The 27,558-nt window shown below is 36.3% G+C and overlaps 2 protein-coding genes, 1 long non-coding RNA gene and 1 pseudogene across 3 annotated transcripts; 1 reads left to right on the forward strand and 3 right to left on the reverse strand.

Moving 5' to 3' along the window:
• The first annotated feature begins 1,629 nt into the window (after nt 1–1,629).
• LOC124645577 lies at nt 1,630–3,162 on the forward strand. The gene is made up of 3 exons (XR_006986254.1): nt 1,630–1,711; nt 2,501–2,666; nt 2,891–3,162. It is a non-coding gene; the product is annotated as an uncharacterized LOC124645577 (long non-coding RNA).
• On the reverse strand, nt 2,949–9,680 carry LOC124645576 (alpha-tocopherol transfer protein-like). Its single transcript, XM_047185376.1, has 6 exons — nt 9,319–9,680; nt 6,200–6,356; nt 5,052–5,169; nt 4,516–4,650; nt 3,983–4,196; nt 2,949–3,392 (listed from the first exon to the last, which is right to left on the reverse strand). The coding sequence occupies exons 1-6, from the start codon at nt 9,479–9,481 to the stop codon at nt 3,238–3,240; spliced, it is 942 nt and encodes a 313-aa protein (XP_047041332.1). The 5' UTR covers nt 9,482–9,680; the 3' UTR covers nt 2,949–3,237.
• A 2,896-nt stretch (nt 9,681–12,576) lies between these two features.
• LOC124645573 lies at nt 12,577–18,496 on the reverse strand (annotated as a pseudogene).
• A 2,741-nt stretch (nt 18,497–21,237) lies between these two features.
• LOC124645578 (alpha-tocopherol transfer protein-like) lies at nt 21,238–26,496 on the reverse strand. Its single transcript, XM_047185379.1, has 6 exons — nt 26,184–26,496; nt 24,717–24,873; nt 23,229–23,346; nt 22,737–22,871; nt 22,218–22,431; nt 21,238–21,819 (listed from the first exon to the last, which is right to left on the reverse strand). The coding sequence occupies exons 1-6, from the start codon at nt 26,344–26,346 to the stop codon at nt 21,665–21,667; spliced, it is 942 nt and encodes a 313-aa protein (XP_047041335.1). The 5' UTR covers nt 26,347–26,496; the 3' UTR covers nt 21,238–21,664.
• Nucleotides 26,497–27,558: the final 1,062 nt, after the last annotated feature.

The following is a 27,558-nucleotide window of genomic DNA, read 5'->3' on the forward strand; positions in this document are numbered from 1 at the left end:
TGCCTATTCGTGAACTAATGCAAACATTTCGGTGGAGTCCCGGCTTAGGCCTCCCCCACGTTGCGTTGCGTGAGCGTCGCGTTTTGCTGCCCTGCGGCATTTGCAGCGCGCTCGCGGCGCGCACGCGCCGCTCTCCTTGACGTTTAACTGCTAAGGCGTTTAGCGGGCGGCGGGGATAGCAAGCGAAGAGGTAAGAACGCAACTCGAGCGCCGCGTGCTCAAAAAACTATCCTACCCTATGCGCCTGCTGATGATGATGACTCATTTTATCATCCATCCAGCTATTCCCCAACTATGTTGGTGTTGGCTTCCAGTCACCGAATCTGTTTGAGTACCAATATTTTGCTTGGAGCGACTACCTACCTACAATCCAGTCAACTATACAAGACGATATCCATATTATGGTAAGACTGACAGACTTTCAGGCTTCTGATTAGTCGCAGCAGCTGCAGAAAATGTACAAATGACAGCTTTGTCAGACTCAGAGCATGTAGACATAGATTATAGCTGTTTCCTGTGAAAATTATTTACGCACCATACGTAATAATTTTCCAAATTGGCTGAACAACGTCACAAACTTTACTTCTTTTGTTTAGATAAATGGTCACATCCACAACACAACCTTGATCAATGAATCTATGCGACTGCTAAGTGCTAATCCTAATTATACTGTCACGTGAAAGAATGCACCTACGGGATAAGTAGTATTTTGACGATTCTATATTGCCCACGCAGACGAAGTTGCGGGCAACAGCTAGTCTAACAAATAATATATCTGTCTACTATCGTTTGACACATATACAAAGAAAGATGAAATTGTGGCGCCACTTTTCTTTATCATGAATCACTATCACAATTTTTTTTAACTAGACCACTAATTCTGGTAGACCAAATAGTACGGGTTTCTTTTTTTTGATGGGAAATCAGCAGATGACCTCACGCTGTGTGTGCAGCGTGAGGGAGTGTCAGACTTATAGAGACTAAAATCCACCTTTGTTTCTACTGTAGCCCTTTGTGTAGCAGTAGCACGGTAACTCTTCATGGATTATTGAATGAGATACTGCGGCTCTGGTACATAAAAGGTTCCAGAAAGAACATGGTGGGTTTTAGTCAGCAAGAGTCTGACACTCCCTCACGCTGCACCCACAGCTAGGGTCATTTGGAGATCTCCCATAAAAAAACAACCCGTGTTGTTTGATCTACTAGAACTAGCTACAGGTCGAAACCATGTATCACATGTTCATCAACTGTAGTAACCAGATCATCTGAGCACTTAATACTTACTTCACAGTGGACTATAATAAACTTAAGACATGTAAACAGTCACGTGCAACCTTGGCTTAAGTTCAAAGTCTATCCAGAGTAGCTGCAATAAATTTCGTCTTGTGCAACCGTTTTAATGTTCTTCTATTCTAAAGCTTGGTACCACTATAAATGTCTACTTTTATGTCCTGTAATTGAGCTTCTTGCTTAGATGATGCTTATGATATATATTTGTTATTACTTATTTATCTATTTTAGGATCGTTTCAATTAGCGTCCAAGTCATTATGTCCCTTCTCATTATCTAGCTAGACTGTCTCAGTAGTTGTTATAAAGACAAAGTGACAAAGCTACTGTCTCATTTTCAAAGTTAGTAAGGATAATGGTTCAGTTACTAGTAAGGTTGAAAACTATTTCATAAATGTATAATTTCTTGAACAAATCTTTGTGTAAGTATTTTCTCTTATCTAAGTTGCTGTTACTTAAATACTTTTTTCTCGTAAGTAGTAACTCTCTTAGTAAACCGAATCAATAATTTTCACTATTATTTCATAATTAACTGAATTGCATAAATTTTGATATACCTAAATATTTTGAGTATTTATTCCCCCTCTTGCCCCTGCAAGAATTTTATTATTTCGATATGTAGTGCCTCAACTATTTTAAAAGCAATAAGCTGCACACGCGGTATTTGCGTCGACTATTTTCATTCCTATATCCACGAGTATGATAACTAGCTAAAACAAAAACAAATCTTGCTTTCGTATTCATCCTTGAAGTAACATCTATGTGGCATGCACAATAACATCTAGCCAACTAACGGCCAGTTTCTTCATCAAAAGTTAAAGTTAAAGTAATGTCTAAAGTAAAAGTAACGGTCAAATTCGTTTTTTCAAGGCTAAAGAGACAGCAAAACTAATAGAAAAATTGAATTTGACCGTTACTTTTACTTTAGACATTACTTTGACTTTTACTTTGGCTTTAACTTTTGATGAAGAAACTGGCTGTAAAAAAATGATTGATAAAGTACCGTCAACCTAAATCTAATTCAGATGGCTGATAGTTTAATTTGGAACCTACGTTTTCTTTACATCTACTTGATCAATCGTGTATTGTTTTTTCTCATTTATCCTCTCTTTGGTTGTCCTTTGTTGTGACAATTAAGGTTTCTCTTTCTTTCTTTAATTTACAACAAAATCATATTTATGTGGCCAGTTATATTATTATAATGTCACCAGTATTCAGCAGTGTTAGAAAGAGGACCTACACACAACACAGACTGTCCTTCCCCACTGGAATCAGATTGCATTATCATTGGTATTGCCTGAAGCACGCACGGTTCACAAATACCGTGACCATCCTCATTGAGTATCGATATCCATACGGATCGCATTCTGCCCTCAGGTCAGTGGTATTCATTTTATAATCAAATGGTGTGTTTTGGCTCCTTAAATTCGTAGCTGACTATTATACTATTAGAAATTAGCAAATATTACTTTTTATTTATAGCATACTTACAACAGTAAGGTTAGGACCTACAGACAATCTCTAGATTAGGGGCTGATTTTGAAAATTCTATTGCCCATACAAAGCCACGTTGTCATTTTTTATATTTTATCTTGGTACAGGAAGGAAGAATCCCACGGGAAGGAAGGATGTTATGGGTGAAACAAAGGAAAACAACTATTACAATCTATGTACTGGTTTATCAGAACCTATTTTGAATTTTTGAGGAGGTACAGGTATGTTTTCTTGGACTTTTTATTTATCTTTTGCCAAAAAATATTAAAAAATAATTTGTTTTATTAAATAGCACTGCTTTGTGGACTGACAGTATTATTAAAGTCATCAAAACAACGATAATGGATACGAAATATAAAGGCTATTTAGGACTAATCTTAAAACTTAAGTAGTAGTATATAATTCTTAACAATATTAGGTATTCTACACAAAATTTTAATGTGTCAAAAATGTCTTAATCTACGCTTAAATTTCTAAAAGATCCGGGCATGCCCATGTATTCTTCATTGAACTTCCCAGCATTTCTCCTCGTTTCATCCGTGCAGGCTTTGTACATGACTTTCAGGTGTTCCATGTGTTTTTCCGAAGTTATTGCTTCCAGCCATTCCTCTGTAAAAAATAAAATAATGATAAAGGTATGTGTATTGCATATTCATAAAATAATAAAAAAAAATAATACATTCTAAATTAAATAATAATAAATAATAAATTCTTGCTTTTTGGGGATTCGGAAGAGACCAGTATTTATTAAAGTTGTCCCGAATACTTATTAAATACTTACATAATATATGGAATGAAAGTAAGATGGAGATTTATTTAATAGTAGCCCCTGGACAGATAGGGTTCAGTTCCTTGAGACGTAGGAGGAGTTATTTGATGATTTCTTATCGAAAACAAATGGTAATAGAGTTTCCTGTTGGACCTCAAATAATGATCGTTGATCCTGGGACTGACCACGCTAAGCATAGGTACACAGTTTTGTTCATTATTTTAAAAAAGTTGAACAGACGTCAATCGTCGGTCTCGTGATTAAGAAAATGTTGTATCTATGTGTTTTTTCTTAAACACATGTCAGATGTCGATTTAACTCTTTTGTTATATTTGAGAAAGATTATTCAAAATGTTTTCTTGTCTCAGACTGGTTCAAACACCGACAGTTTTGTTAGTTATGTATTATATTAAGTAATTAATATTCTTACCTTGCAATTTTTTAATAGATTTCTCATTGCCTCCATACTCCACAGGCAGTATTCCTTTCGGCACAACTTTAGGTAAGTCTTCTATGCTTCTTTGCACATGTATTCTGTTACCAACCTTCTCGCTTAGAAATTGTTTCACTATATTAATTAGCATTTCTATCGCTTTTGATTCTGATACTATGTGTATGCCTTTCAGTCTTGCTCCGTAACCTTCCTGTAAGTATAAAATATAGAAAAAATTAACAATTATTTCCATTTAAAAACTATTTGAAATTGAGATTGACAAATAGATAAATGGGAGTAAATCAGGTCAAAAGTAAAATGGCTGAACTATGTAGTTAAATTTGGTAAAACCATAACTTGAAGTTTAGTTAACGGTCGGTAAAGTTAATTTTCACTTCAAATAAGTCAAATTTTGAAGCTATTTTGTAAGGTCAAATATTGTACATAGTCTTTAAAGTATTTTATGCATCCTCAGTGGATGTCAAACGCCAGGATGCAAATGAAATTATGGGATAAATATTTATACTTACAATTAAAAGGGTTATAAACTGCTGTAGTTCCACAGTACTGATTTTTGTTATCACTTCTGCTAAATTCAGTTCCCTGCAGTCGTAGACTAAAATGAATCCATTCGCATAGTCGTGTGTCTTTATGTATTCGGCTACCTGAAAATACAAAGTTTTTAAGATTAGCTGGTGCTCGTGCCTACTGCTACAGTTAAGGCTAACCAATGCTTGGTATATGCGGTCCATGGATGAATGACCATCTATGTGGTAATGAGTTTCCCTTAGATACGGAGAGCACGTTTAATTGTCCGTCTCATATATCACTTGTATTTTTTGGGGGAGTTGCCATTAAATAGGAAAACTACAACACATCAAATTTAAAAAACTTGTACACTGTTTTTGAAGATGCAATATTGTCTGGGTGTGCATAGGCTATCCTTGTACTAAAAGTAGTTTCCAATGACACGTGTGAAACTGCAGGAAATAGAAAAATATGTTTGATAGTTTAATATATATGAATAGTTTAATAGTACTTTAATAATTATGTACCATATACTTACACTTAAACAGTACTGAAAGTACATCATGAAGAACTCAGGTTTTATTTCTTTAGTGTCAATTTTCACTAAAATCACCCTGTAATATTCCTCTGTTTGTGTCGGGAGCGGCATCACCATCCTGTAAATTGTTATAAAAAATATATGAAGATGCAAAATACGTATAAATTACTTGTAGATAAATAATTTGGTAAGGGATGACCAAAGAAATCCTTATCCTTACTAATATTATAAATCGGAAAGTGAGTTTGTTTGTTTGTTTGTTTGTTTGTTCCGCTTTCACGCCGTAACTACTGAACCGATTGCTTTGAAATTTTGCAGACGTAAAGTTAGAAGTCCGGATTAAATAATAGGGTACTTTTTATCCCGAAAAAATAGATATTCCCGAGGGAAAACAAAAATATTGTTTGCTTGATGGATGGATTGTAGATGGCGCTGTGTGTCGTTTAAAACAAGGTAATATAAACATGCAAACGAATATAAACATGTAAATTTAGAAGCTAAATGATACTATAATGAATCCCCGAAAAAGAGGAATTCCCGAGGGATGATGTACAATTTGTTTAATCGTCTAAACTGTTTTTTTTTACATCTACTTATATATTGCAAACGAATATGAACATATAAATTTAGAAGCTAAATGATACGATAATGGATCCTCGAAAATGAGGAATTCCCGAGGGATGACGTACAATTTGTTTTATTCCACGCGGGCGAAGCCGCGGGCGGAAAGCTAGTAAACAATAAATGGATTATGTGTCGATATGGTTAGAAAGAATGTTAATCGTGAGATGATGGCAAATAGAAGATCTTGGAAGAAAATAACATGTTATGCTGTCCCCAAATAAAATTGGGATAAGGGCAGGAGGATGATGCCAGTTTGGCATCCATTCGCCGAAATTATCATGCAATAGGCAAAGTAAGAACTAAGAAGAAACTGTGAACCTGCAGTTCATTCGAGAAGAAAATAATTACCAAACAAGCCTTGTCACCTGTCTGTCAGAGTTTTATCAAATCCGAATGACGGCTTCTGACGTTGAATAAGTATCTGATTTTATATAGTTGCTTATATTTTTAAGTCATTTTGACAATGAGTATGTTATAAATGAATACCCTAAATATAAAACCAAAATTAGTACTAGTTAACTTACGCCAAATCCAAAATGGTCGGCAATTCCTTCTTGACATTGATTACTTCAAAGAACTTAGGTATCAATGTCTTCATGGTACATAACCTGTCTATCTGCTTCTTAGCCTTTTCCACGGAACCTTTACTGGCTATTAACGTTTTGTCCAAATAATCTGCATCTGGAGAACAATTGATATCAAATCAAATCAAATCAAATCATTTATTTCATGTGGGCTTTTACAAGCACTTATGAACGTCAAAATTATAGATAAGTTTGATTCTAGTTGCCCATTCCAAAAGTAGCTTCCTATGGAGAAGAACGGGCAAGAAACTCCATGGTTACTCTTTTTAAAAACATAATAGGTGTTACAATTTGTATGTATTGATACATACGATAATAACGTGAAAAAGAAATGCTTACAATATTTTTTGGGTTGACTCTGAGAAAGTTATACAATGCAAGTTGAATTAGGAAGTTATAAGAGAAAATTATTATACAAACTATTTTAAGAAGTTAATAAATTAAACAAACCAAGTTATACAAAGCAAAAGAAAAAAGAAATAATAATGATAACAACATGATAGAGCAAGAACATTAATGAGAACAGAGATATTCTTAGACAGCCTGCCAGTCGCCAGGGAAGCCACTCGTGCAATGTAGGACTAACGCCATACATCCTTGTATCATCATTCATCATTGTGATAAGGTAATTAATACCAGTAAAAAAGGTAAAATCGTCCACCAACAAGGCGGACAGACGATCTTATAAAGGTCGCCGGAAGACGCTGGATGCAGGTCGCCTCCAACAGGTATCTGTGGAGATCTAAGGGGAAGGCCTATGTTCACCAGTAGACGTCCTATGGCTGAGATGATGATAATGATGATGATGAAGTCCGATCTTGAGTAATGCTAGGTCCACAGGATACAGAGCAAAAATCTGAGGTCTGAGTGAAAGTATGATGTCAAGATGTATGTATGTGCAAACTTATCACTGGCTCAGGCATTTGTATACAAAAATTGTTGCGCAGACAAAATTCTAGAAAATTCTGTGCGAACTTGGTATCGCATGGACCCATCATTATACCTAAGAGTAGGGCTGCCATCCGTCCGGGTTTCCCCGGATTTGTCCTCTTTTGGAGGCCGTCCGGGGGCCGTCCGGGCGGGGTTTCATGAAGTGTCCCGGGAAAACCGGACACTTTTCATGTAAGGAAGCACCTCATTGAATTTAAGTATATGTTAATAGTAAATGGATTACAAATTAGGTATTATTTTGTTTAAACAAAATCGTACTCGTTCGGGGGAAAAATGTGATTTACGCCAAATGTCCGGGTTTTTTAAATGTTTGTCCGGGTTTGGCGAAATTCGAGATGGCAGCCCTACCTAAGAGTCACTTTTGGTGACTCTAGACTTATCAGCTGAAGTCTAGAAATAAAAATCATTCGAGCACTTTTTTATTGTAAGTACGAACGAATTTTTTCTCGCGATCGGTACCTACATGTCCCGCGTAAATGCGCTTATACGACTACAAGGAAAATTACTACTAGTGTGAAAGCGCCGTTAATAATCGAAGAAAATCACATAAAAACCACTCAATAGCATTTTCCAGCTAAACTATTTATCACAGTTAAATAAAGCGAGGTAAATGCGAAAATAACTACGACCTCCTAGTTAACACGACCGGTAATTATTTTCTAAAAGGAAAAACTTCTTTGCAAGAGTTAACGGTCCAATCGTCATTGATGTGACGTAACTGTAATTATTATAATCTTGTTCGACATGTTCGTAGTGATTATAATCTGAGCAATTTTATCTGATATGATACACGAGGCTGCTAGGTGCAAATTGATTAAAATCATTGCATCTTCTCCCTTAGTAACAAGGTAGTAAATTGGTAAATTGGTTAAGCAGACAATAGGGTACCCTATTGTCTGCTTAACCAATTTCTACGTTTTAATCGGCTCTCAGTGCAACAGTGGCTTCCAATAGCATATCTAATGGTGGTTGCGCTTACTAGAGATATAATTCTTTATCATATGCCAAGCCTTTTGTCAACTATTTTTGGGTCGGCTTCCAGTCTAATCGGATGCAGCTGAGTACCAGTGTTTTACAAGGAGCGACTGCTTATCTGACCTCCTCAGTTACCCGGGCAACTCAATACCCCTAGGAATGACTGTTTGTCAAACCTACTGGCTTCTGACCACCCGTTACCACTGGCAAAATTTTCAAATAACAGCCGAAGATAGAATTCTTACATAAAAGTAATGTCAAATTAAAATCTCCAGTTAGAAAATCAAAAGATAGATAGCTTATTGAAATCTGCCGTAGATGCAACTGAGTACTAGTGTTTAACATGGAACACCTGTTTATCTGACCTCGTCAACCCAGTTACTCGCCTACAACCTACGTTTATAATTATTTTGTCTTTAGAAGTTGCCCTTTTAGACAGGAACTTCTGAGGTCATCCAAACTAATATTATAAATGCGAAAGTAACTCTGTCTGTCTGTCTGTCTGTCTTTCTGTCTGTCTGTCTGTCTGTCTTTTCTTCACGCCTAAACTACTGAACCGATTTGTGTGAAATTTGGTACAGACATAGTTTGAAACTTGAGAAAGGACATAGGATAGTTTTTATTACAAAAAAAAAAAAAAATATTCCGGACATATAGCGCCATCTATTGGTCAAATCAAAAATCTGCTGGTAGTCACTATTCCACGCGAACGAAGTTGCGGGCAAAAGCTAGTTTGAAATAACTTAAGATGTTGAATCCTTGGGAATATCTATATAATCTATACTTGTAAAATAAAGAGGATTCAAAGGTAGACTGGTAGAAAACGCCTAAGGCGTTAAGTCCGCCCTTGTACAAAATGTGCAGAAATATTAAATAAATAAATAAATAAAGAGGATTTAGTACCTATGTGCTCCAAAAGTACTAGTATCGGTTTAAAAAAATCTTTCACTGTTGGAAAGCTCTTCCCTACTACATAAGCTATATTTTATCAAGTAAAACCGCGATAAAACCGCTACTGTAATATCAATTTGGATAGAGTTTATAGCTACATAGATAAAAAAGCGTGCTATATAATTCATTTTTTTATTGAGAAATGTTAGTCCAAATTATTTTTAATATGAAAAATAACTTACTCCAATCCTTCTTGAGGATATGATCTTGCTTCTGAATCCAGTGCTGCAATATTTTGATGGCTTCTTCCAGTCTGCCAGGCTTGTCCAAATTATATATTTTCCTAACATTCTCCTTGGTATCTTTACGTAATTTTAAAAGATGACTTTCTGGTTGTGATTCCATTTTTAAATTTAAATAAACTATTACAATATTTTAAATTGTAATAGATGGGAATTTATTTTAAATTATTATCAATTATTGTCTTTTATTTTATTTTATAATTAAATTTATTTATTTATTAAAGTTTAAAATTAAATGTTTTTTGTTATAATTGTAGTAACTGCAGTTATCGAACGTCGGAAAGTAACTGGGTTATTATTGAGTCAGACTTGCATTTATAAGCTTTAAGGCCTGGTTTATAATTAACTTTAGGGTTCTGTAATAAATGATGAATAAAACTTAATTGGTAAGTTATTATTTGATTTGTGGAAATAAATAAAATTATTATGATTACATAAATTTATTAAAATGCCTTTAGATGGCTTGATATGTTTTTACCTCAAATTATTTTTCATAATTAAATTAAATAACAACTAGAACAGTTTTCTTAAAATATTTTTAATACATAATACATTCTATACATTTACATTGAACTACATAAAATCAATAAACCAATAAGAAAAACAATGGTTCAATGGAAAACTAAAATACGATACCCAAAATCATCTAATAATTTAATAAATAAAATTGTTTTAATTTATTGTCGGGATAAATTGTATTATTTTTCATGTAAATATAATATTTAGACTCATTTCCAGCAATTAATTCGTTTAATAAAACTATCATCTTCGCTACGATTAGATACATAAGTACTTTGTACATTTTATGTTTTGCCTATTAAGAAAATTGAATTTAATGGGTAATCTATACATATAATAATCTATATCTATACATATAATAAATCTGTAAAAAAACTGTGTCTGTACATTGAATATATTAAAAAAATAATAATTGGGTGGGGTTTAGAAACAGTAATAGAGCACAAATCCAAAAAAAAAATTCTGTCTGTATGTCTGTATGTCTGTTTGTTTGTACACGCTAATCTTCCGAACTACTGAACGGATTTCAATGATTTTTTCTTTGTTGTATCAGTATTAAGCCTGGTCAACATATAGGCTATAATTTATCTTCGAAACTTGAAGACCTGATGCAGAACTCCAACAGACCAACAAAACTATAAGAGATACAAAAATGGTGCCATGGCAAAAATTGTTTCATGTGATGAGCATTTTCAGCTGAGATAATAAATTTGAAGATCTGGAACACCTGATGTGGAACCCCAAGAGCCCAGCTTCTCTGTACCATATACAGGTATGATGTTTTAGCAAAAGTTGTTCAATTTGATAAGCACTTTCTATTGACTTCTACAAATTGAAGATCTAAAACACCTGATGTGGAACTCCAGGGGCCCAGCTAGACTATAGCATATGAAGATAAGACGTTTTAGCAAAAGTGGTTCAATCTGATAAGCACTCTCTATTGACGTATAAACATCGAAGATCTGGAACACCTGATGTGGAACTTCAAGAGCAATACTAAACTTGAAATGTATAGAAATGAATGTTATGAAATAGGTATGGCGAATCAAAAAAAAGTAATTAGTCCGTCTTTTAGATAACCCTAAAATAATGGACACGTATTTTTCTTTTCTCTCTCTCACAAACAAATAATAACGAAGATACAACACGCTTGAATTTCATGTTAAGTCACTGCTTAGTACAAATTTTACATACCTAGACGTGGCGTCACGAGCCCCCACTCTCCGACTTTGTTGCGTTATATCTCATTATTATTTTGTATGTCTCTTCCAGACCTCGGGACTACAGAGTTCCGAATTTTTGGGAGGCAAACGTGGGGCCGAAGCCAACACGCTGAAGCCCTTTTGAGACAACTTTAATGAAATGGTGACACAAAACCGACGATTATCCCTTTATACACTATAGAAATGAACCCAAGGACAATCCCCGGTGGACGTCGTTAAAAAAAGACAATCCCCGGTTCTGTGCTAAACTATTGCTAACTATGGAGGAAAAGTACTTGGGCTATTGTGATGGGATGTTAGTGGATGACAATGTATTAGCTACATGTAAAAATGGCAGGTGGAGACTTGCCACCTCACTTACTGGGCCCCCGGGAACCAGACACTGAATAGCAACAAGAGGGCAACAGGTACATGAGCGGCTGTAGGGTGAGGATACCTCGGTGGACTTTAAACGCTGATTACGCGCTCCCTGTGCTTACCATGAGGCACCTACCCTCCGAGCAGGGCTACTAATCCTGCTCTAGCGACTCCACTCTGGATGGCCAAGCCAAGCCAGAGGCGTGAGACCTACCCCCGTCATGGTTCACTCCAACCGGCCGGAGATGGGGGACAGTATACTCTCCCTGGAGAACTCAGTATATATAGCCCCGCGGGGTCGCTACTCCCCGTCATCAGCCTCAGATGTCCTGCGGTGCCTGTATCTCATTATTATTGTCGTTATTATCTCAAGAGCCTTTGTCCCAATTATGTTAGGGTCGACTTCCAGTCACGATGCAACTGAGTACCAGTGTTTTACAAGGAGCGACTGCCTATCTGACCTCCACAACCCGGTTACCCGCTCAACCCAACACCCCTTGGTAAGACTTACTGGCTTCTGACTACCCATAACGACTGCCAAGAATGTTCAATGACAGCCGGAACCTACAGTTTAACATCCCCTCCAAATAACTGTCATTGGTATCCAAAATATACGTAGAAAGTACATACGAACTTAGAAAAGTTGCATTGGCAGGCACTTGCCAGACCTGGAATCAAAGACGCACGCTCATACTCGAGAGATTGGTTCTCTACCCACTAAACCACCACGACTTCCACTAAGTCACCACGACTTTGTCATCTATTTAATGTTTTTTTACGTAATAATACGTGTACCTAATATTTTTGCCACTCACAACTTAAATGCGGACTAATTAGAATCACCACTTTTATCCCTATGGTCACGTCTATTGCGGTTCAGTTCTCAGCGTTTTGTTTAGTCTGCTGTGCTTTTGCCGTTAAAGTACAAAAATTAAATACATGGAACGTTTCCAATGGTTATGCGTATTCCGTTGTTTCCAAGTCAACGGGCCCTTAAAATTCAATATCAGACTATTCAGATCTTTGATTTTGCTGACCCCGTAGTCGCTGGCATAAGGGACAGGATCCGCGTACGAAGTCGCGGGCAGAAGCTAGTCCAGAATAAACGATTAAAGATAAAATAGATAAGGATCTTAAATATGTAACCTATTTGCCTCTTTATCGTCAAAATCTTGCATACAATCTCATTCATTTATCTGAGCATAAAATCATATTTAAGAGCAATTTCAGACATGCATATAACAAAGCCATATACATCAGTTTTTATAAGTTTGTAATTCATAATAGCTCCACTTTTGACACACCTGCATTTCGTACGAGCGTTGATGCTTATAACTGCCAGCATTTACTTCTCACAACTAATTTAAGAAACCGTATGTAACTCTAATATTTTAAGCTCAAAGCGTGATAATAAGCCGAGACGAGCGCATGTACGCGTAGAAAAAATAGTCTAACATCGCCCTTATTTTTAATTGAACGAATATTTTCACATTTTCATGCCAAATAACATAGAATATTACTTATTTAATTTATATATTATTTATCTATAATTAGTCTACACTTAAATTTCTAAAAGACCCTGGCATGCCCATATATTCTTCATTGAACTTCCCGGCGTGTCGCTTCGTTTCATCAGTGCAGGCATTGCTCATCATCTCCATGTATTTCACGTGTCTTTCCATCGATAGTTCTTCAATTATTTCCTCTGTAATTAAGAAATGTTTAATTATAATTATTTATTTGATGCTTTGTTAGTTTTTGTCAGGATTGTTCAAAGAGTTGCCGATTCTCTGGCACTTACAACAAATGTGGGTTTTAGTCAGTAAAATTTTCATACTCTCTCACGCTGCAATCAGAGTGGTCATCTGACTCTGACCATCTGATGATTTTCCATTTAAAAAAAGAAGAGACGAGATTCTGATATTTCTCTGGTTTCGCCGTATTGACATTTGACTATGGGAGTGAAGTAATAGAGAGTGCACTATAATTATTTTTTATCCTACTTATGTAGTTAATCGATTTCTTTAAAAAAAAAGCCGGGATCTGTGTGTGGCAGTTGGTGGTAAAATAAACACAGCAGAAACCTAATAGAACAACTTCTGGAGTGAAGTTAACATATTTTTTTTGCTTGTTAATATTTCTCGAAGTTCTAATTCTCTTTACACAATCTTTCTTACCTTGCAACTTATGTGCGGATCTTTCATCGCCACCATATTCTACTGGTAGAATTTCTTTTGGGACTACTTTATAAAGTCCTTCTAAGCTGTTTTGCACTACAAATCGTTTACCGATTTTCTCGCTAACAACTTGTTTAACTATGTTAATTAATATTTCTATGGCTTTTGATTCGGTTATTACTTGTATGCTTTTTAATCTTGCACCAAATCCTTCCTGAAAATATGAAAGAATTTAATTAGATATTTTATTGGATGATTGTTTTGGGAGACCTATGTTCAGCAGTAGACGGCAATTGGCTGATATGATGATGATGATTGGATTTAAATTGAGGATTTCCTTTTTAGGAAGTCGGTTGAAAGTACAATTTTGTGGAAAAACAAAGATCCATGGAGAAAACAAGTATATTTTGAACTATGGAAGAAATTATGTAAATATAGATTTAATTTATTTTAAAATGTAATGTACCTACAGTTTATCAATAAAAAAAATCATTTTTGGAACAATGGCTAAAGCAATTATCAAAAGTTGTTTTTTTTTTTAAGCAGTGACGGAATAAGGAAACCTATACAGCATGTAGGCCTTCAATATATTTTAGTAACTTTGAAATTAAAGTAAATAATATTTTTATGACAATATAATTGTTTTAATACTTACAACAAGAATGCTGACAAACTGTTGCAACTCCACTGTATTCAGTTTGGTCACCAAATCAAATAAATTTACATGCCTGAAGTCATATATTATAATGATACCATGTAAATAATCATTCAGTTTCATATATTCGCTAAGCTGAAAGAAGAAGAAATAACATTAACATAAATACATCCCGTACTTCTAACAAATTACCTTGAAATCGGTCCAGTCGTATTAGAGTAAAAGTGAAGGAAAACATCTTGAGAAACCTGGATTTGAAAGTCTAAAATCACACATCCACCTTGAGAAATATTGACGGTAAAAAAAAAATCCTAAGGGCATGTCCTGCATGAGCAAATCGCGAATGCAAAGAGATCCAAAGCGACGCGCCGCGACGTCACCACGTCACACTCCGGGGCTGCGGGATTGTTCGAAAGAGTTACCGTGGCCCTGGTACATAAAGGTCTTAAGAAGGAACATGGTTGGTTTTAGTCAGTAAGAGTCTGACACAGGGAATGTCAGACACTGCATCCACAGCGGGAGTAAACCAGTATCCTAGTTGTAATTGTTGAACAAACAAATCTAGCTGTATTCACATTCAACTAGTCGGCTTTTGAATGGCGTTTGTCCACTAAAAGGGTTAGCTGTTTAATCGAACGTTTATAACCATCCATTTATTTTATATTATTCTATCATTTTCAGATTATGACATTGGGTGCACGCGGAAGTCGAGATCCGATGGCCGTCGACCGTGCGAAAGTTGCTTTAAATTTCGGAAGGGTAGCTTAATTTGTTTACAAAACAATTCGAGCAGTGACCTTGAGATTTAAATAGTACTGACTGCTTTCCGCAGTTTCACTTGCCTCGTGAGGTTACTAATTCCCGCGCCTGGATAAAAAGTAGCCTATGTTCTTTCTCAGGCTATATAATGGCGTCCACGGCCGATTTCGGCCACGGCGGTTGTTCTCATATAAGGAGATCAGCCAGCTGCGCAAGACATATTACAGTGCACAAGCATTGGCGCCGACACAAGTGCACTCACTGTTCCTTCATTTTCATAACCCGATGGGAAAGAAAATCCGACAAAACCGGAGAGTTATCTAGCGCAGGACCAACATTAACGTGCTCTCCGATGCACGGTTGTATCAATCACCAACTTCCAGACTACGGGATGCTTGTGAAAGTTTCTAAAACCCACAAAGCGATTTCGGTCCGACCCGGTATCGAACCCGAGCCCTCAAGCGCAGCAGCCGCGCTTATGACCACTAGACCAACGACGCAAACTAATATATAGCTGTCTGCTGATCATTTAAATAGTTTCTGTAGTTTTTGACATAGAAGACAGATTAATAATAAGGTTAAATTAAGGTTAATTTGTGAGGAGGTTCTGTCTCTGGGACCCTAACCACCGGTACCTTGGACCCCGTGCCCGATATCGGTGGCAACCTATTTTTTATATTTTTAAATGTTTTTTATTTTTATATTTAATATTTAAAAATGTAAAATATATGTTCAAAAATAAATTAATGACAAAGGTTAAAAAAATATACTTACAACAACACTAAATTGGAAGTAATGCCATAGTACTTCGCTAGTAATTTGTTTTCCAGCAAAGCTTAAAAGTATGACTCTGTACAAATCCTTAGTTAGCTGAGGTAGGGGGATGAACAATCTGAAAGAAAAGTTAAAAAAATCTAAATCTGTTTATCAGTTCGGAGCTTATGCGTACCTATATGATAAACTAACAAAATTGTTTTTTTTTTTTTTTCTGAAAAAGTGACTTTGTTATTATGAATAATGTAATAAATAATGGATTTTGCATAGTAACATAATAATTTTACTTTTAATTAATGTGCTTCATATTAAATAAGTGAGGTATCACATCGCATAAAATGGTTCTAATTAAAAACAGTGTATTTAAAATTAGTATGGCCTTACTACAAAAACTTTAACGCCTGGTTTACAGTTGTCTAAAAATTTTGTGGCTGCAAAATGAACCATATGTCAACGTCATAATTTGACATTTTTTTAGACAAGGCTTAAACTGACGTTTAAAAGTTTTTGTGGTAAGACGGGTAGTATTTAAATATTGTATTGTATTTAATTAAAATCGAAAAGAAACTCATAAATTACTGAATCCATATTAGTTTGTTGGTTTTGGAACCTTCTGACAACTCATTCCGGATATATATCGAACTAGCTTTCGCCCGCGGTTTCACCCGCGTCCTGTAGCCGGATAGTGACAAAAACTATCCTAAAACCTTCTCCCGGATCTAAGTTACCTCCCCTCTAATTTTCAGCCAAATCGGTCAAGCCGTTTTCATGTTATGCCGTGACAACGGAAAACGGGTTTCATTTTTGTATAAATTGATTACAAGACACCCTGTACTTAAATATAGATAGTACCTACGTATATCTTAAAAACCAATGGCTGATAAAAGTTGAAGGAAAACATCTTGAGAAAACCTGGACTATACATATAGTCTGTAATCACCAACCCGCATTGAGCAAGCGTGGTGATTAATGCTTGATCCTTCTCCGTGTGAGAAGAGGCCGGAGCCCAGCAGTGGGACGATAAAAGTTTCACAAACTAGTTTAACAATATATATATATACTTACTTATCAACAAAATAATCTTCCGGTAAAACTGTCTTGACATTTGTCATAGCAAAGAACTTCGGTAAAAGTTTTCAATGTACACAATCTATCAATCTGCTTTTTCGCCTTTTCTACGGAACCCTTGCATGTTATTAGCACTCTTTCTAAATAATCGTCACCTGTAATTACAAAGAAACAGTGGTTAAAAACATAATGCTTTTTCTGATCTACTTGTCTTATAAAACTTAAATTAGATGAAATAATGCAAAGTATTTTCGGTATAGTCAAAATCATCATCATCTGCCTAGCCTTTTCCCAACTATGTTGGAGTCTAACAGGATGCACCTGAGTACCAGTTTTTTACAGGGCGCGATTTTCTAGCTGACCTCTTCAACGCAGTTACCCTAGTAATCCTATAGTCCTTGGTAAGACTAGTATATTTGAATTATGTATAGTTGAAATATACAAGTTTTGTATACCTACTTATTAGGAGTATACAATCTGGCAAAAAGTTGGATACCCGTTAAGCAACATGGTAATATATTCAATGACCAAGTTAAGAGGACCGGTATCAAAAGTATGGCTTTGTCAAACCTTCGTAAGTGTTATTCATAGTAATTAATTACGTATGCACGAGTAGTAGTTATTTTATTTTGTATACATTTTACTTCATTATTTTGGTTTCAAGACAAGCAAACCTTTATATATCAAATAGTTTGTGTAAAAAGTACTCATCTATATTTTCTTTATACTCGAAAATAAAATCAGGAAAGATATTATTTAAAGCTAAGCGTCCACTTGTCGGTATCGTACGCAACGGACGTATCGCACGCAATGAATCGTAGTATTATTTATATAGAAACTCAAACAAGATGTGCGATGCGTACGATGCGGACAGGTGGACGCACTTGTTTGAGTTTCTATATAAATAATACTACGATCCGTTGCGTGCGATACGTCCGTTGCGTACGATACCGACAAGTGGACGCTTAGCTTTAAAATGTATCATATATATTATTACTATCAAACGTACTTAGAATGTAGTATATCCAACCCGGTAAGAAGAAGCCTACAACCATTTCCTTACCTTTGTTATTTGTGTGAAGTGATATTAAAAAAAAAAAAATTAACTTAAAATTAGTCAGCAACTGCATCCTCTCTCCTAACCGAACATACTTCTTTTTCTCAGCCCGAGCGTCATGAGATCGATTTTTTTTTTATCCCAAATAGAAATGAGAAAGTATTGAAGCTAGGACACGCCTCTAGTTATATTTACTCTACCGACCATCAACGGCCTTGAAAATACTCTAAGCGTAAATACCTGTGTTAAAATTTAGCCTATTTGGGCAGCTATGTGTTCCTAAGTACGAAGATTTAATACAGACACACAATCATACAAACATCCATGCAGGTAGATAAAAGCCTATTAAAATAATTTACCACTTACTAAAATCCTTCTTGATAATATGATCCTGCTTTTGAAGCCACTCCTGCAAAATTTTGACAGCTTCTGCACGCCTCTCTGGTTTATCCAGATTGAAAATCTTTCTTATCTTCTCAATAATCTCATCAGGTAATGCTAAAAGACTTGTCTCAGTACTTAATCCCATTTTAAAGCAAATTTTTGTCACCACTAATTAAAGTTTTATTTTTTATTTGTCTTAATGCGTGAGAGTTTTGTGTTTGTATTGAAATTCTTTGTTCAACTAGTTCTCATTAATTTATTATCCAGTATATATAACCTTTTTTCAATTATTCAAATTTTTTTCGAAACGTCTCTTATCTATGATTCAGAACTAGTTTTGAGTGGGTTTCTGTCCAAAAATTTTTGTAGGTACTGTAGAGTAGTAAGAAACTTCTTAGTCTACTCTCGATTGCGGTTAAAAAATTCAGATTGGTAAAGAGTTGGGCCAATATTTTCACCTGATGGATACCCCAAACTAGCCAACGACTACGGGATAGGTCCCTGAAAATGTGGATGGTGGTAAAACTCGAAGGGTTGAGAGGAAATGAGGAGGCCTTTACCCAGCAATGGGACATATCACGTTAGAAAAGTTGGTGGTACAAGGGGGCGTTTTGAGGATGCTGTCCTTTGTAAATATTGCCGCGTAACAAGTGCTAATCTGATTAGCCTACTTTTTATCCATGATTTTGTCCTTAAGAAAAACCCCAGTACAAAACATACACAACATAAAAAATAGAAGAAATACATTAGTATTAATTGCGTTGCTAGGTCTCTCTCCCATCGTTTTGGATTGCCGTCGCATCGGACTTTGAGAATGAGAAAATAATAAGTGCACCAGTGTCTGCACTTATCATACGCAGTCCTGTGAAACCGGTCTAGACATATGTAGATTTAGAGCTCCCGCACACTGACAACTTTTAGTCGGCCAAAATTTTAAAGTGGGTGGTCTCATAAATCATTATAAAAATTAATGGTAGTCTGCACGTAACAAAAAACCGATATCAGACCGACTGAAAACTTGGAATGGAATTAAGATTTTCTTTACAAAAAATATGCCAACCATCGGGTCAACTGTCGATCGACTGTTTAGTCTGTATGCTCTTAAGATATTTCAAAATCTCGTTTTTTTAACGAGGATCATAAAACAATTAATGGATTAATTATTAAAATGCCTTAAAAACATAATTATTTCGAGTAGGATACGTGGAATGGCTAAATGACTATTCTGTGTTTACGTTAATTGCACAATTTTTTACAAGTCTGGGGGTTCTACCAGAAGTTAAAAAAATATAGGTACTGTAAAATTAAGCTGATAAATTAGTACCTAATTGTATATTTAGAGTACCCGCATACTGTAAATTAAACAGTTGGCTGACAGTTGACTCGGGTAGGCATAATTCTTCTTAAGGGCTTATTACACTTTACTAAATTTAGTAGCCTAATTAGGATTCAGAAAAAGAACGAAATTAGAAGCTTCTAATCACACTGTTCTAAATATAGTTACTAAATCAGTTGCCTGCTGAAACGCAACAAAGGCGGACGTTTATAAATAAAATGGCTCCAGTGCTCTCCAAAATTCAAAAAATTGGCCTCGCCGTGGCTGTGGCCGTTGGGTCCATCAAAATAAAGGAAAAGAAAAGAAAGACGTGGGTCAAGGAATATTTGATTTACAAACATGAATATAATGAGTGTTTTAGAACCGGCAGACTTCAGAAATTATCTTCGAATGGATTCAAGATCGTTCGATATTTTACTAAGTCTTGTGACACCATATATACAACTAGCCGTTTTCCCGCGGTTTCACCCGCGTCCCGTGGTAACTACTGCCCGTATAAAATATAGCCTATGTTACTCGTGTAAAATGTAGCTTTCGAATGGTGAAAGAATTTTTAAAAACTGTCCAGTAGTTTTTGAGCCTATTCATTACAACCAAACAAACAAACAAACAAAGTTTTCCTCTTTATAATATTAGTATAGAAAACAAAATACTCAATTTTTCAAATAACAAACGGCATGCGACATATTGACACATCCACTCGCCGAAAGTGCTGCACACCGACTAAATCGACTAAATGCGATCAAACTTTCCTAAATTCGACTCTAATTAGATTTCTAAATGATTTAGTGAGTCAGTAGCCGTACTTTTTCCTAAATTTAGAAACCTATCTTCCTGAATGCGATTACATTTGTCTGAATTTAGTGACTAAATCATTTAGACGACTGAATTTAGTAAAGTGTAATAAGCCCTTTAAGAAAATCTTCAAACTTTTGTAGTCGGTCTGATATCGGTTTTTTGTAATGTGCGTACTACCATTCATCTCCATAATGATTTATGAGCCCAAACAAACTATCGGGCCACCAAATGTTTGTAGTGTGCGCGTATTCTTACCTGCCAAAATTTTACCTGTTTTGTCTATTATTTATTTTTATTTATTACACCAAGGGTCAGTGGTTACTAGAATTTTGTTATTTCATAAAGGTTGAAAAGATTGACTACTGGCAAATCATACAGTTGGTGGATAGTGCGGATAGATAGTATGAAGACACATAAATACTGTCGGACTTCTTAGCAGTCTAGAAGACTTTCCAGATGTTTATTCCAAATCATCACTCTCTCTCCCGAGCCTTTTCCTAACTACGTTGGGGTCGGCTTCCAGTCTAACAGGATTCAGCTGAGTACCCGTTATGTTTATTTCAAATATATAAATAAAAAATATTCCGTCTGGATTTGCAATAGATAAAGTTGGAAACTAGTCAGCTTTCTTAATATTTACTGTTGACCTATGGAATGGCAATAAAAAGTTTCTAGTAAGCTATTAAAGGACTTGTAGAGTGTTGTAAGTCTCAAATTTGGGTGGGTTCGAGAAACAAATATTAAAAAAAAACTTTATTCACAATTAATTTAATCCATCACAAAGACATTGTACAAACACGCTAGTTAATACAAGGACATTTTTAATTTCATTATATTACAGTGTGAACTCATAATTATTGCATTGTTCTTATAAATGTATAAAAAAAGATTTCTTAGGCATACTAGTAATCTGTTGCCACTGGGTAAATATTTTAGCTTTAGGCTTTTTTGCGGATTCAAAGAAAACTACTTCTAGCACTTTTATCATACGAATTTTAACAATAAATCCATGCTTGTGGTTTAAATTTCGCTTTTCATTTCAAGGTTCACTCTTTTGAACATGGCCGATGCCAGATCGCCTATCTCTGTTTTATTTTAATCTTCCCCATCATCATCATCATGTAAAATCACAATTAACTTAACTTCTAATTATTTTACTAATATAAAATTTCTTTATAATTAGTCTACACTTAAATTTCTAAAAGACCCCGGCATTCCCATACATTCTTCATTGAATTTCCCTGCAAGTCTTCTTGATTCATCCGTGCACGCTTTGCTCATCGTCTTCAAATATTCCACGTGTTCTTCGGAACTCAATGCTTGTATCCATTCCTCTGTAAAATAATTAATCACATCATCACATTATTAATATCATCATAATGCCTACGACGACGTGGTTTAATCGATGAAAGCGTCTCTGGCTCATCTAAGTTTGCAGAATTGGTAGAATCATGGATATGCTAGTGCATTCCTCCATATTTACACAGTACCCAGGAACTCAGAAACAAATGAAAAATTCTGGTGACCACTCTCATGAAGGGGCATTTACTATACTACATACCTTACAGGTAGCAGAATTGTAAAAGTCTTATATAGAAAGTCTTATGTAGAGCCTAAAATATTGCATGATAGGTAGCTATACATTATGTTTAAGAGCTGAATCAAATTATCGGCTGACATAAAATTCGCAATCTACTAGATTTCTTAAAATAAATGATCAAATAGTTCTTACCATTCAACTTTTCAATAGATTTTTCAGCACCACCAAAATCAGAGGGTAAAATCTCTTTAGGTACTATTTTATGTAAAGCATCCATATTTGGATGTACATGTATTCTATTTCCAATCTTTTCGCTTAAAAACTGTTTCATGGTTTTCACGAAAAGATCTATAGCTTTTGATTCTGTGAGTAAGTGTATGCCCTTCAATCTTGCTCCATATCCTTCCTGTAAAATAAATAATTAATATTTAGGACGTACCTGAATAGTTTTCATTTCCTTTGGAATACCCAACTTATCTAACAGTCTACATAGTATAAAGTTTATGTAGGTCATGACAAAATTAGAAAACCGATTCACTCTGTTTTCGCCTACAGAGAAATCAACTTTTAATACAAAATAATATCATGAATATTTCATAGTTTTGAGTTAAATGGAAAGTCAATGAAGTCAAACACGCCTAAAGTCTTCTCGCTGAAGAAACAATAAAAATACGGTTTAAATAAAGTTTTAATAAAGTTAAGTATACTTACCATCAAAATAGTAATAAACTGCTGTAAATCGACTGTATTCATTTTGGTCATAAGATCAAATATATTGACCTGACTATAGTCACTGATTATTATGAACCCATTCACGTAATCATGCGCTTTGATGTACTCAGTGAGCTGAAAACATATTTAAAAACATTAGAGCAATCCTTAAAATAAAAGAGAAAAAGAAAGAATACTGATGATAGACCACAATCCGTTAAAAAAATATTTAAGACTAGAAACAGTCTCCATTCTGTATCAGTTCATGCATTGGAAGTTACAAGATAAAGTCAACATTTGCTAAAAGTCAGTCTCAAGAAGCCAGAAAGATTGGTTATCAGACCTTCTGTCTGCTAGAGTCGGACTAGGAAGCAACGTGGCTTTGGAGATCAGAAAGGTAGTAGCTCCATTTAGAACACTGGTACTCTACTGCATTCTGTTCAACTGGAAGCTACGTAGTAGGGAAAAGGCTAGGCAGATGATGATACTCACGATGATATTGTACTGGTAATACTGCATGAAAGCCTCTGCCGTCAAGTCCTTGCTACTGACTTTGATGATAATAACCCTGTAGAAGTCTTTTGTTACTTTTGGTAGTGGTGTGAAGGAGCTGAAAATAAATAAAATATTAATATCAAAAGAAACTTCGTAATTTAAAAATTCATTCAAGTATGAATGTAGATGGACGGAGAGGAAGAGGAAGACCTAAGAAAAGATGGATGGATTGCCTGAAAGATGACATGAATAGAAGGGAGTGGGTGTCAGTATGACGAGTGACAGGGGAAAATGGAAGAGAATGACATATTGCGCCGACCCCAAATAAAATTGGGAACAGGGCGTGAGGAAGACCAAAAGAAACTTCATAATAACGAATGCAAACGAACAGCTGAAATGTCATATAATTTTTGAAATCTTGTTACAACACTTTAGGGTTTGATCTTGTGAAAATCTTTTCCAGTGGCTCCATAATCAAAAAAAATCATCACCAAAACATATTTTGTGGAAGAAATGATTGGTTCCATCAGTATTTTGATTACATGCATTGAATTGGCCGATCAGACGATCGTAAACAAATCCCGTCAAACTTGTTAGACGGTCGATGCCTTATTTAATGTGCATGGCAGGTACCATATTGATGTCTCGGGTGTCACCATTGTGCGGACAGCCCCGAGGACATGGTGGACCACACAGTCCAGGTGTGCCCCGCATGGGAGGGGCACCGCCGGGTCCTCGTCGAGGCTTTGGGCGGCGGCGACCTCTCGCGTCCAGCCCTGGTTCAGGCCATGGTCCGGGGCGAGAGGGAATGGGATGCCGTCGCCTCCTTCTGCGAAGCGGTCATGCTCGAGAAGGAGGAGGCGGAACGCCAGAGAGTTCGCACCTCTCATCCCGGCCGCCGCGCTGGACCAGGTAGACACCATGGGCGCCGGGTGTCGCGAGATGACTCCCGGCCACCGTAGGCGTGGGTCTGTGGGCGGTTAGTTCGGGTGGCTCATCGTCCCTCTGTCTACTTAGACGACAGACCCGTGTCGACGGCGCGCGTGTTCCACGCGCTCCTCAAAGAGATGTCAGCAACCCCAGCGGGGCCCAGCAGGGCCAAGGCCTGCCGGGGCTGCGGGTTGTTCGAAAGAGATACCGCGGCCCTGGTACACAAAAGGCCTATGACGGAACACGACGGTTTTTAGTCAGTAAGAGTCTGACACTCCCTCTCCGCTGCTAACCCACAGCGGGAGGGGTCATTTGATGATTTTTGACGTCGGAAAAAAAAAGGTACCATATTGATGTGCACAATACCTCATGATTTAGAAACAATGTATGGATGTCTATAAAAGACGATAAGGCTGCAAAGAATGTTACTAGTGAGATGACATCAGATAGGAAAGTATGGAAAATGATAAAGTTAGGGCAAGATACAAAGGAATGATGATGACTAAACTGATGCACAGACTTTTATTTTAAAAGAAAAAAAAAGACATTACTTACGCTAAATCCAAAACATGTTGCAACTCCGTCTTGACATGGTATTTGTTAAAAAACTTCGGAACCAAAGTTTTCAGGGTACACAATCTATCTGTTTGCTTCTTAGACTTCTCTACGGAACCCTTGCACGATATCAATGTTTTCTCCAGGTAAGTTTTACCTAAAAGCAATAATAGTCATACGAAAATTGAAGATGTGGGTTATCATCATGCGAAAGATTAGTGGGGCAGTATCTGAGGAGAAGATCGTAGAAAAAAGTCGTGGTGGCCTAGTGGGCAAAGAACTAACCTCTAGAGTATGAGGGCGCGGGTTCGATTCCAGGTTAAGCATGTACCAATGCATCTTTTCTAAGTTTGTATGTACTTTCTAAGTATATCTTAGACACCAATGCCCGTGTTTCGGATGGCACGTTAAACTGTAGGTCCCAGCTGTCATTGAACATCCTTGGCAGTCGTTACGGGTAGACAGAAGCCAGTAATTCTGACACCAGTCTAACTAAGGGGTATTGGGTTGCCCAGGTAACTGGCTTGAGGAGGTCAGATAGGGCAGTCACTCCTTGTAATGCACTGGAATTCAGCTACATCCGGTTAGACTGGAAGCCGACCCCGACATAGTAGGGAAAAAGGCTCGGAGGATGATGATTTGAGGAGAAAATCTAAATACAAAGCACCTTGTCATGTCCACAACAGCGGAGTTATTTGAGGTTGATAAATCACCTAATCTAAACCCAAAGTGAAATTGTAACAACAACAAACTATCCAGGCTAAAACACCGCCAACTTCCAGACTCCAGGTGTCTTAGTGATGTTTCTAAAACCCTCGAGATGATTTGGGCCTGACCCATAAATAGAACAGTCGCATTTATTGAGGAAGGTAATAGATTAATTTTTATATAGACTAGCAGACAAACTACACCTCTAAATAAACCTACTTCAATAGATCCTGTATGTAAATTATTTGAAATAATCATTATTATTCAAAATAAAACCAGATTATTTTCTTGGTAACGAGTTTTTTTGAAATAATTACATATTACATAACCAGCCATACGAGTGTGTTCACCCCAAGTGGACCATAGCTGGGGTCCTAAAAATAAACAGTGAAAAAAAAAACTTGACACTTCCAAGTATAAAACTGTACTACAATTGCAATATCACTATGGAGAATATCTTCTGATAGGTCCTAATGACCTAGTAGTTAAGCACCAGCCTCTCAAGTTTGATTCCCGGTCTGACAATTACCAAATTTTCTATTTCAGTCCTTTTTTAGCCTAGGTATCTTAGACACCAACGATTGAGTGAAGGAAAACATCTTAAGGAAACCTGGACTCGTGAAAAGACGGGGTAATTTGTCATGACAAGATGGTCACCCATCCACTGACCATCTGCTTAACCTTAAGATCGATCGGCGTTTGGTTACTAACCCACTAGCCCCTTTGAGAACTTTTAGAAAAATTTGCTTTTGTACTTACTAAAATCCTTTTTAACAATATGATCCTGTTTCTGGATCCACTCTTCCAGAATTTTGATGGCTTCCTCAATGCGGCCCGGTTTATCCAAATTATAGAGTTTTCTTATATGCTCAATTGCTCCATCAGGTAACTCCAAAAGATGATTCTTAGGCATTATCTCCATTTTCTCACAACACGTTATTTTATTGTTTAATTATTATAATGATTGTTTTATTATTTTTTTCTTAGATATCCGGTTTTTTATGATATTTATTTCGTTTGAGATGTTCAGACCTTATGCTTGAAAGATTTAAGTACAACTGAATTTGATTATGGACGATCTTGTATTTATAACCTGTTTTTTGTATTAGTATTGGTGTAGTATGAGTACAATTGGAGTCAGAATGATCTGGGAGCATTTGTATGTTCTAAGTTTTTTTTTTTAAGTTTCTTGTTTTACTTATTAAACAGCTAATTAATCAATTCCAATTATGCTTTCTATCAATATGTAATCAGTCATTATAATAATTATATTAATTAACTAAATACAAACTGCTAAATAATGTAAGTACATAATAAAGTTTTAATGTATATATGTTATAGCCAAAGTAATAAGTCCGCATATTATACATATTATCTAGCTATTATTTATAATATTTACTCAATTTAGATAAAGTGATAATTGACACAGAATTAATCATATTAACTAGCAATTTTATATAATATCTCTATAGACTTAGATAATGTAATAAACCAAGTAGGTAAAGATTATTATTTCATTTTGACTAACTAAAGTGCCTGGTAGCTGACCTTAATATAATTCGAAAAAAGCTAGGTCACTGTACGGACGGCCCGGAGTGTGCCCTGTCCGGGAAGGGCACCGCCGTGTCCTCGTCGAGGCAGTCGGCAGCGGCGACCTCTCGCGCCCGGCCCTGGTTCAAGCCAAGGTCTGGGGCGAGAGGTACTGGGATGCCATCGTCTCCTTCTGCGTGGTCGAGAGACGACTCCCAACCACCGTAGACGTGGGCCTGTGCAATGAGTTCGGGTGCCTTATCGGCCTTCCGTCTCCTGGGAGACACGGACCCGTCTCGGCGGCGCGCGTTGTGCAACGCGTGGGTTTAACCCAGTAACAGTCTGACCTCACGCTGCACGCTCACCCTCACGCTCTCTGAGTCCCTCACGCTGCTCTCCCACAGTGGGAGGAATCATTTGATGATTTATCATAAAAAGAGTCGATAATAACTTGAGCCGTTTCTAAGAATTAGTAAGTAGTCAGACGATTATACCATATTTATTACATTGGCTAACTTTGACCCGCTATGAATTAGATCCAGATAAAGTGATTAATCTATCACAATTTGGGTATTATATACAATGACCAGTCATTATGTATAAT

Source organism: Helicoverpa zea, unplaced genomic scaffold, assembly GCF_022581195.2.
Source record: "Helicoverpa zea isolate HzStark_Cry1AcR unplaced genomic scaffold, ilHelZeax1.1 pri_000117Farrow_1, whole genome shotgun sequence".
In the NCBI taxonomy this organism is placed as follows: domain Eukaryota; kingdom Metazoa; phylum Arthropoda; class Insecta; order Lepidoptera; family Noctuidae; genus Helicoverpa; species Helicoverpa zea.

Coding starts and splice junctions, on each gene's coding strand:
- LOC124645578 (XM_047185379.1), bottom strand. CDS start 26,346: ATGGAGATAATGCCTAAGAATCATCTTTTGGAGTTACCTGATGGAGCA. Junction 24,874..26,183: donor TATTGTTAAAAAGGATTTTA/GTAAGTACAAAA, acceptor TATTGCTTTTAG/GTAAAACTTACCTGGAGAAA. Junction 22,432..22,736: donor AGTTTATTACTATTTTGATG/GTAAGTATACTT, acceptor TTTATTTTACAG/GAAGGATATGGAGCAAGATT.
- LOC124645576 (XM_047185376.1), bottom strand. CDS start 9,481: ATGGAATCACAACCAGAAAGTCATCTTTTAAAATTACGTAAAGATACC. Junction 6,357..9,318: donor TATCCTCAAGAAGGATTGGA/GTAAGTTATTTT, acceptor ATTGTTCTCCAG/ATGCAGATTATTTGGACAAA. Junction 4,197..4,515: donor AGTTTATAACCCTTTTAATT/GTAAGTATAAAT, acceptor TTATACTTACAG/GAAGGTTACGGAGCAAGACT.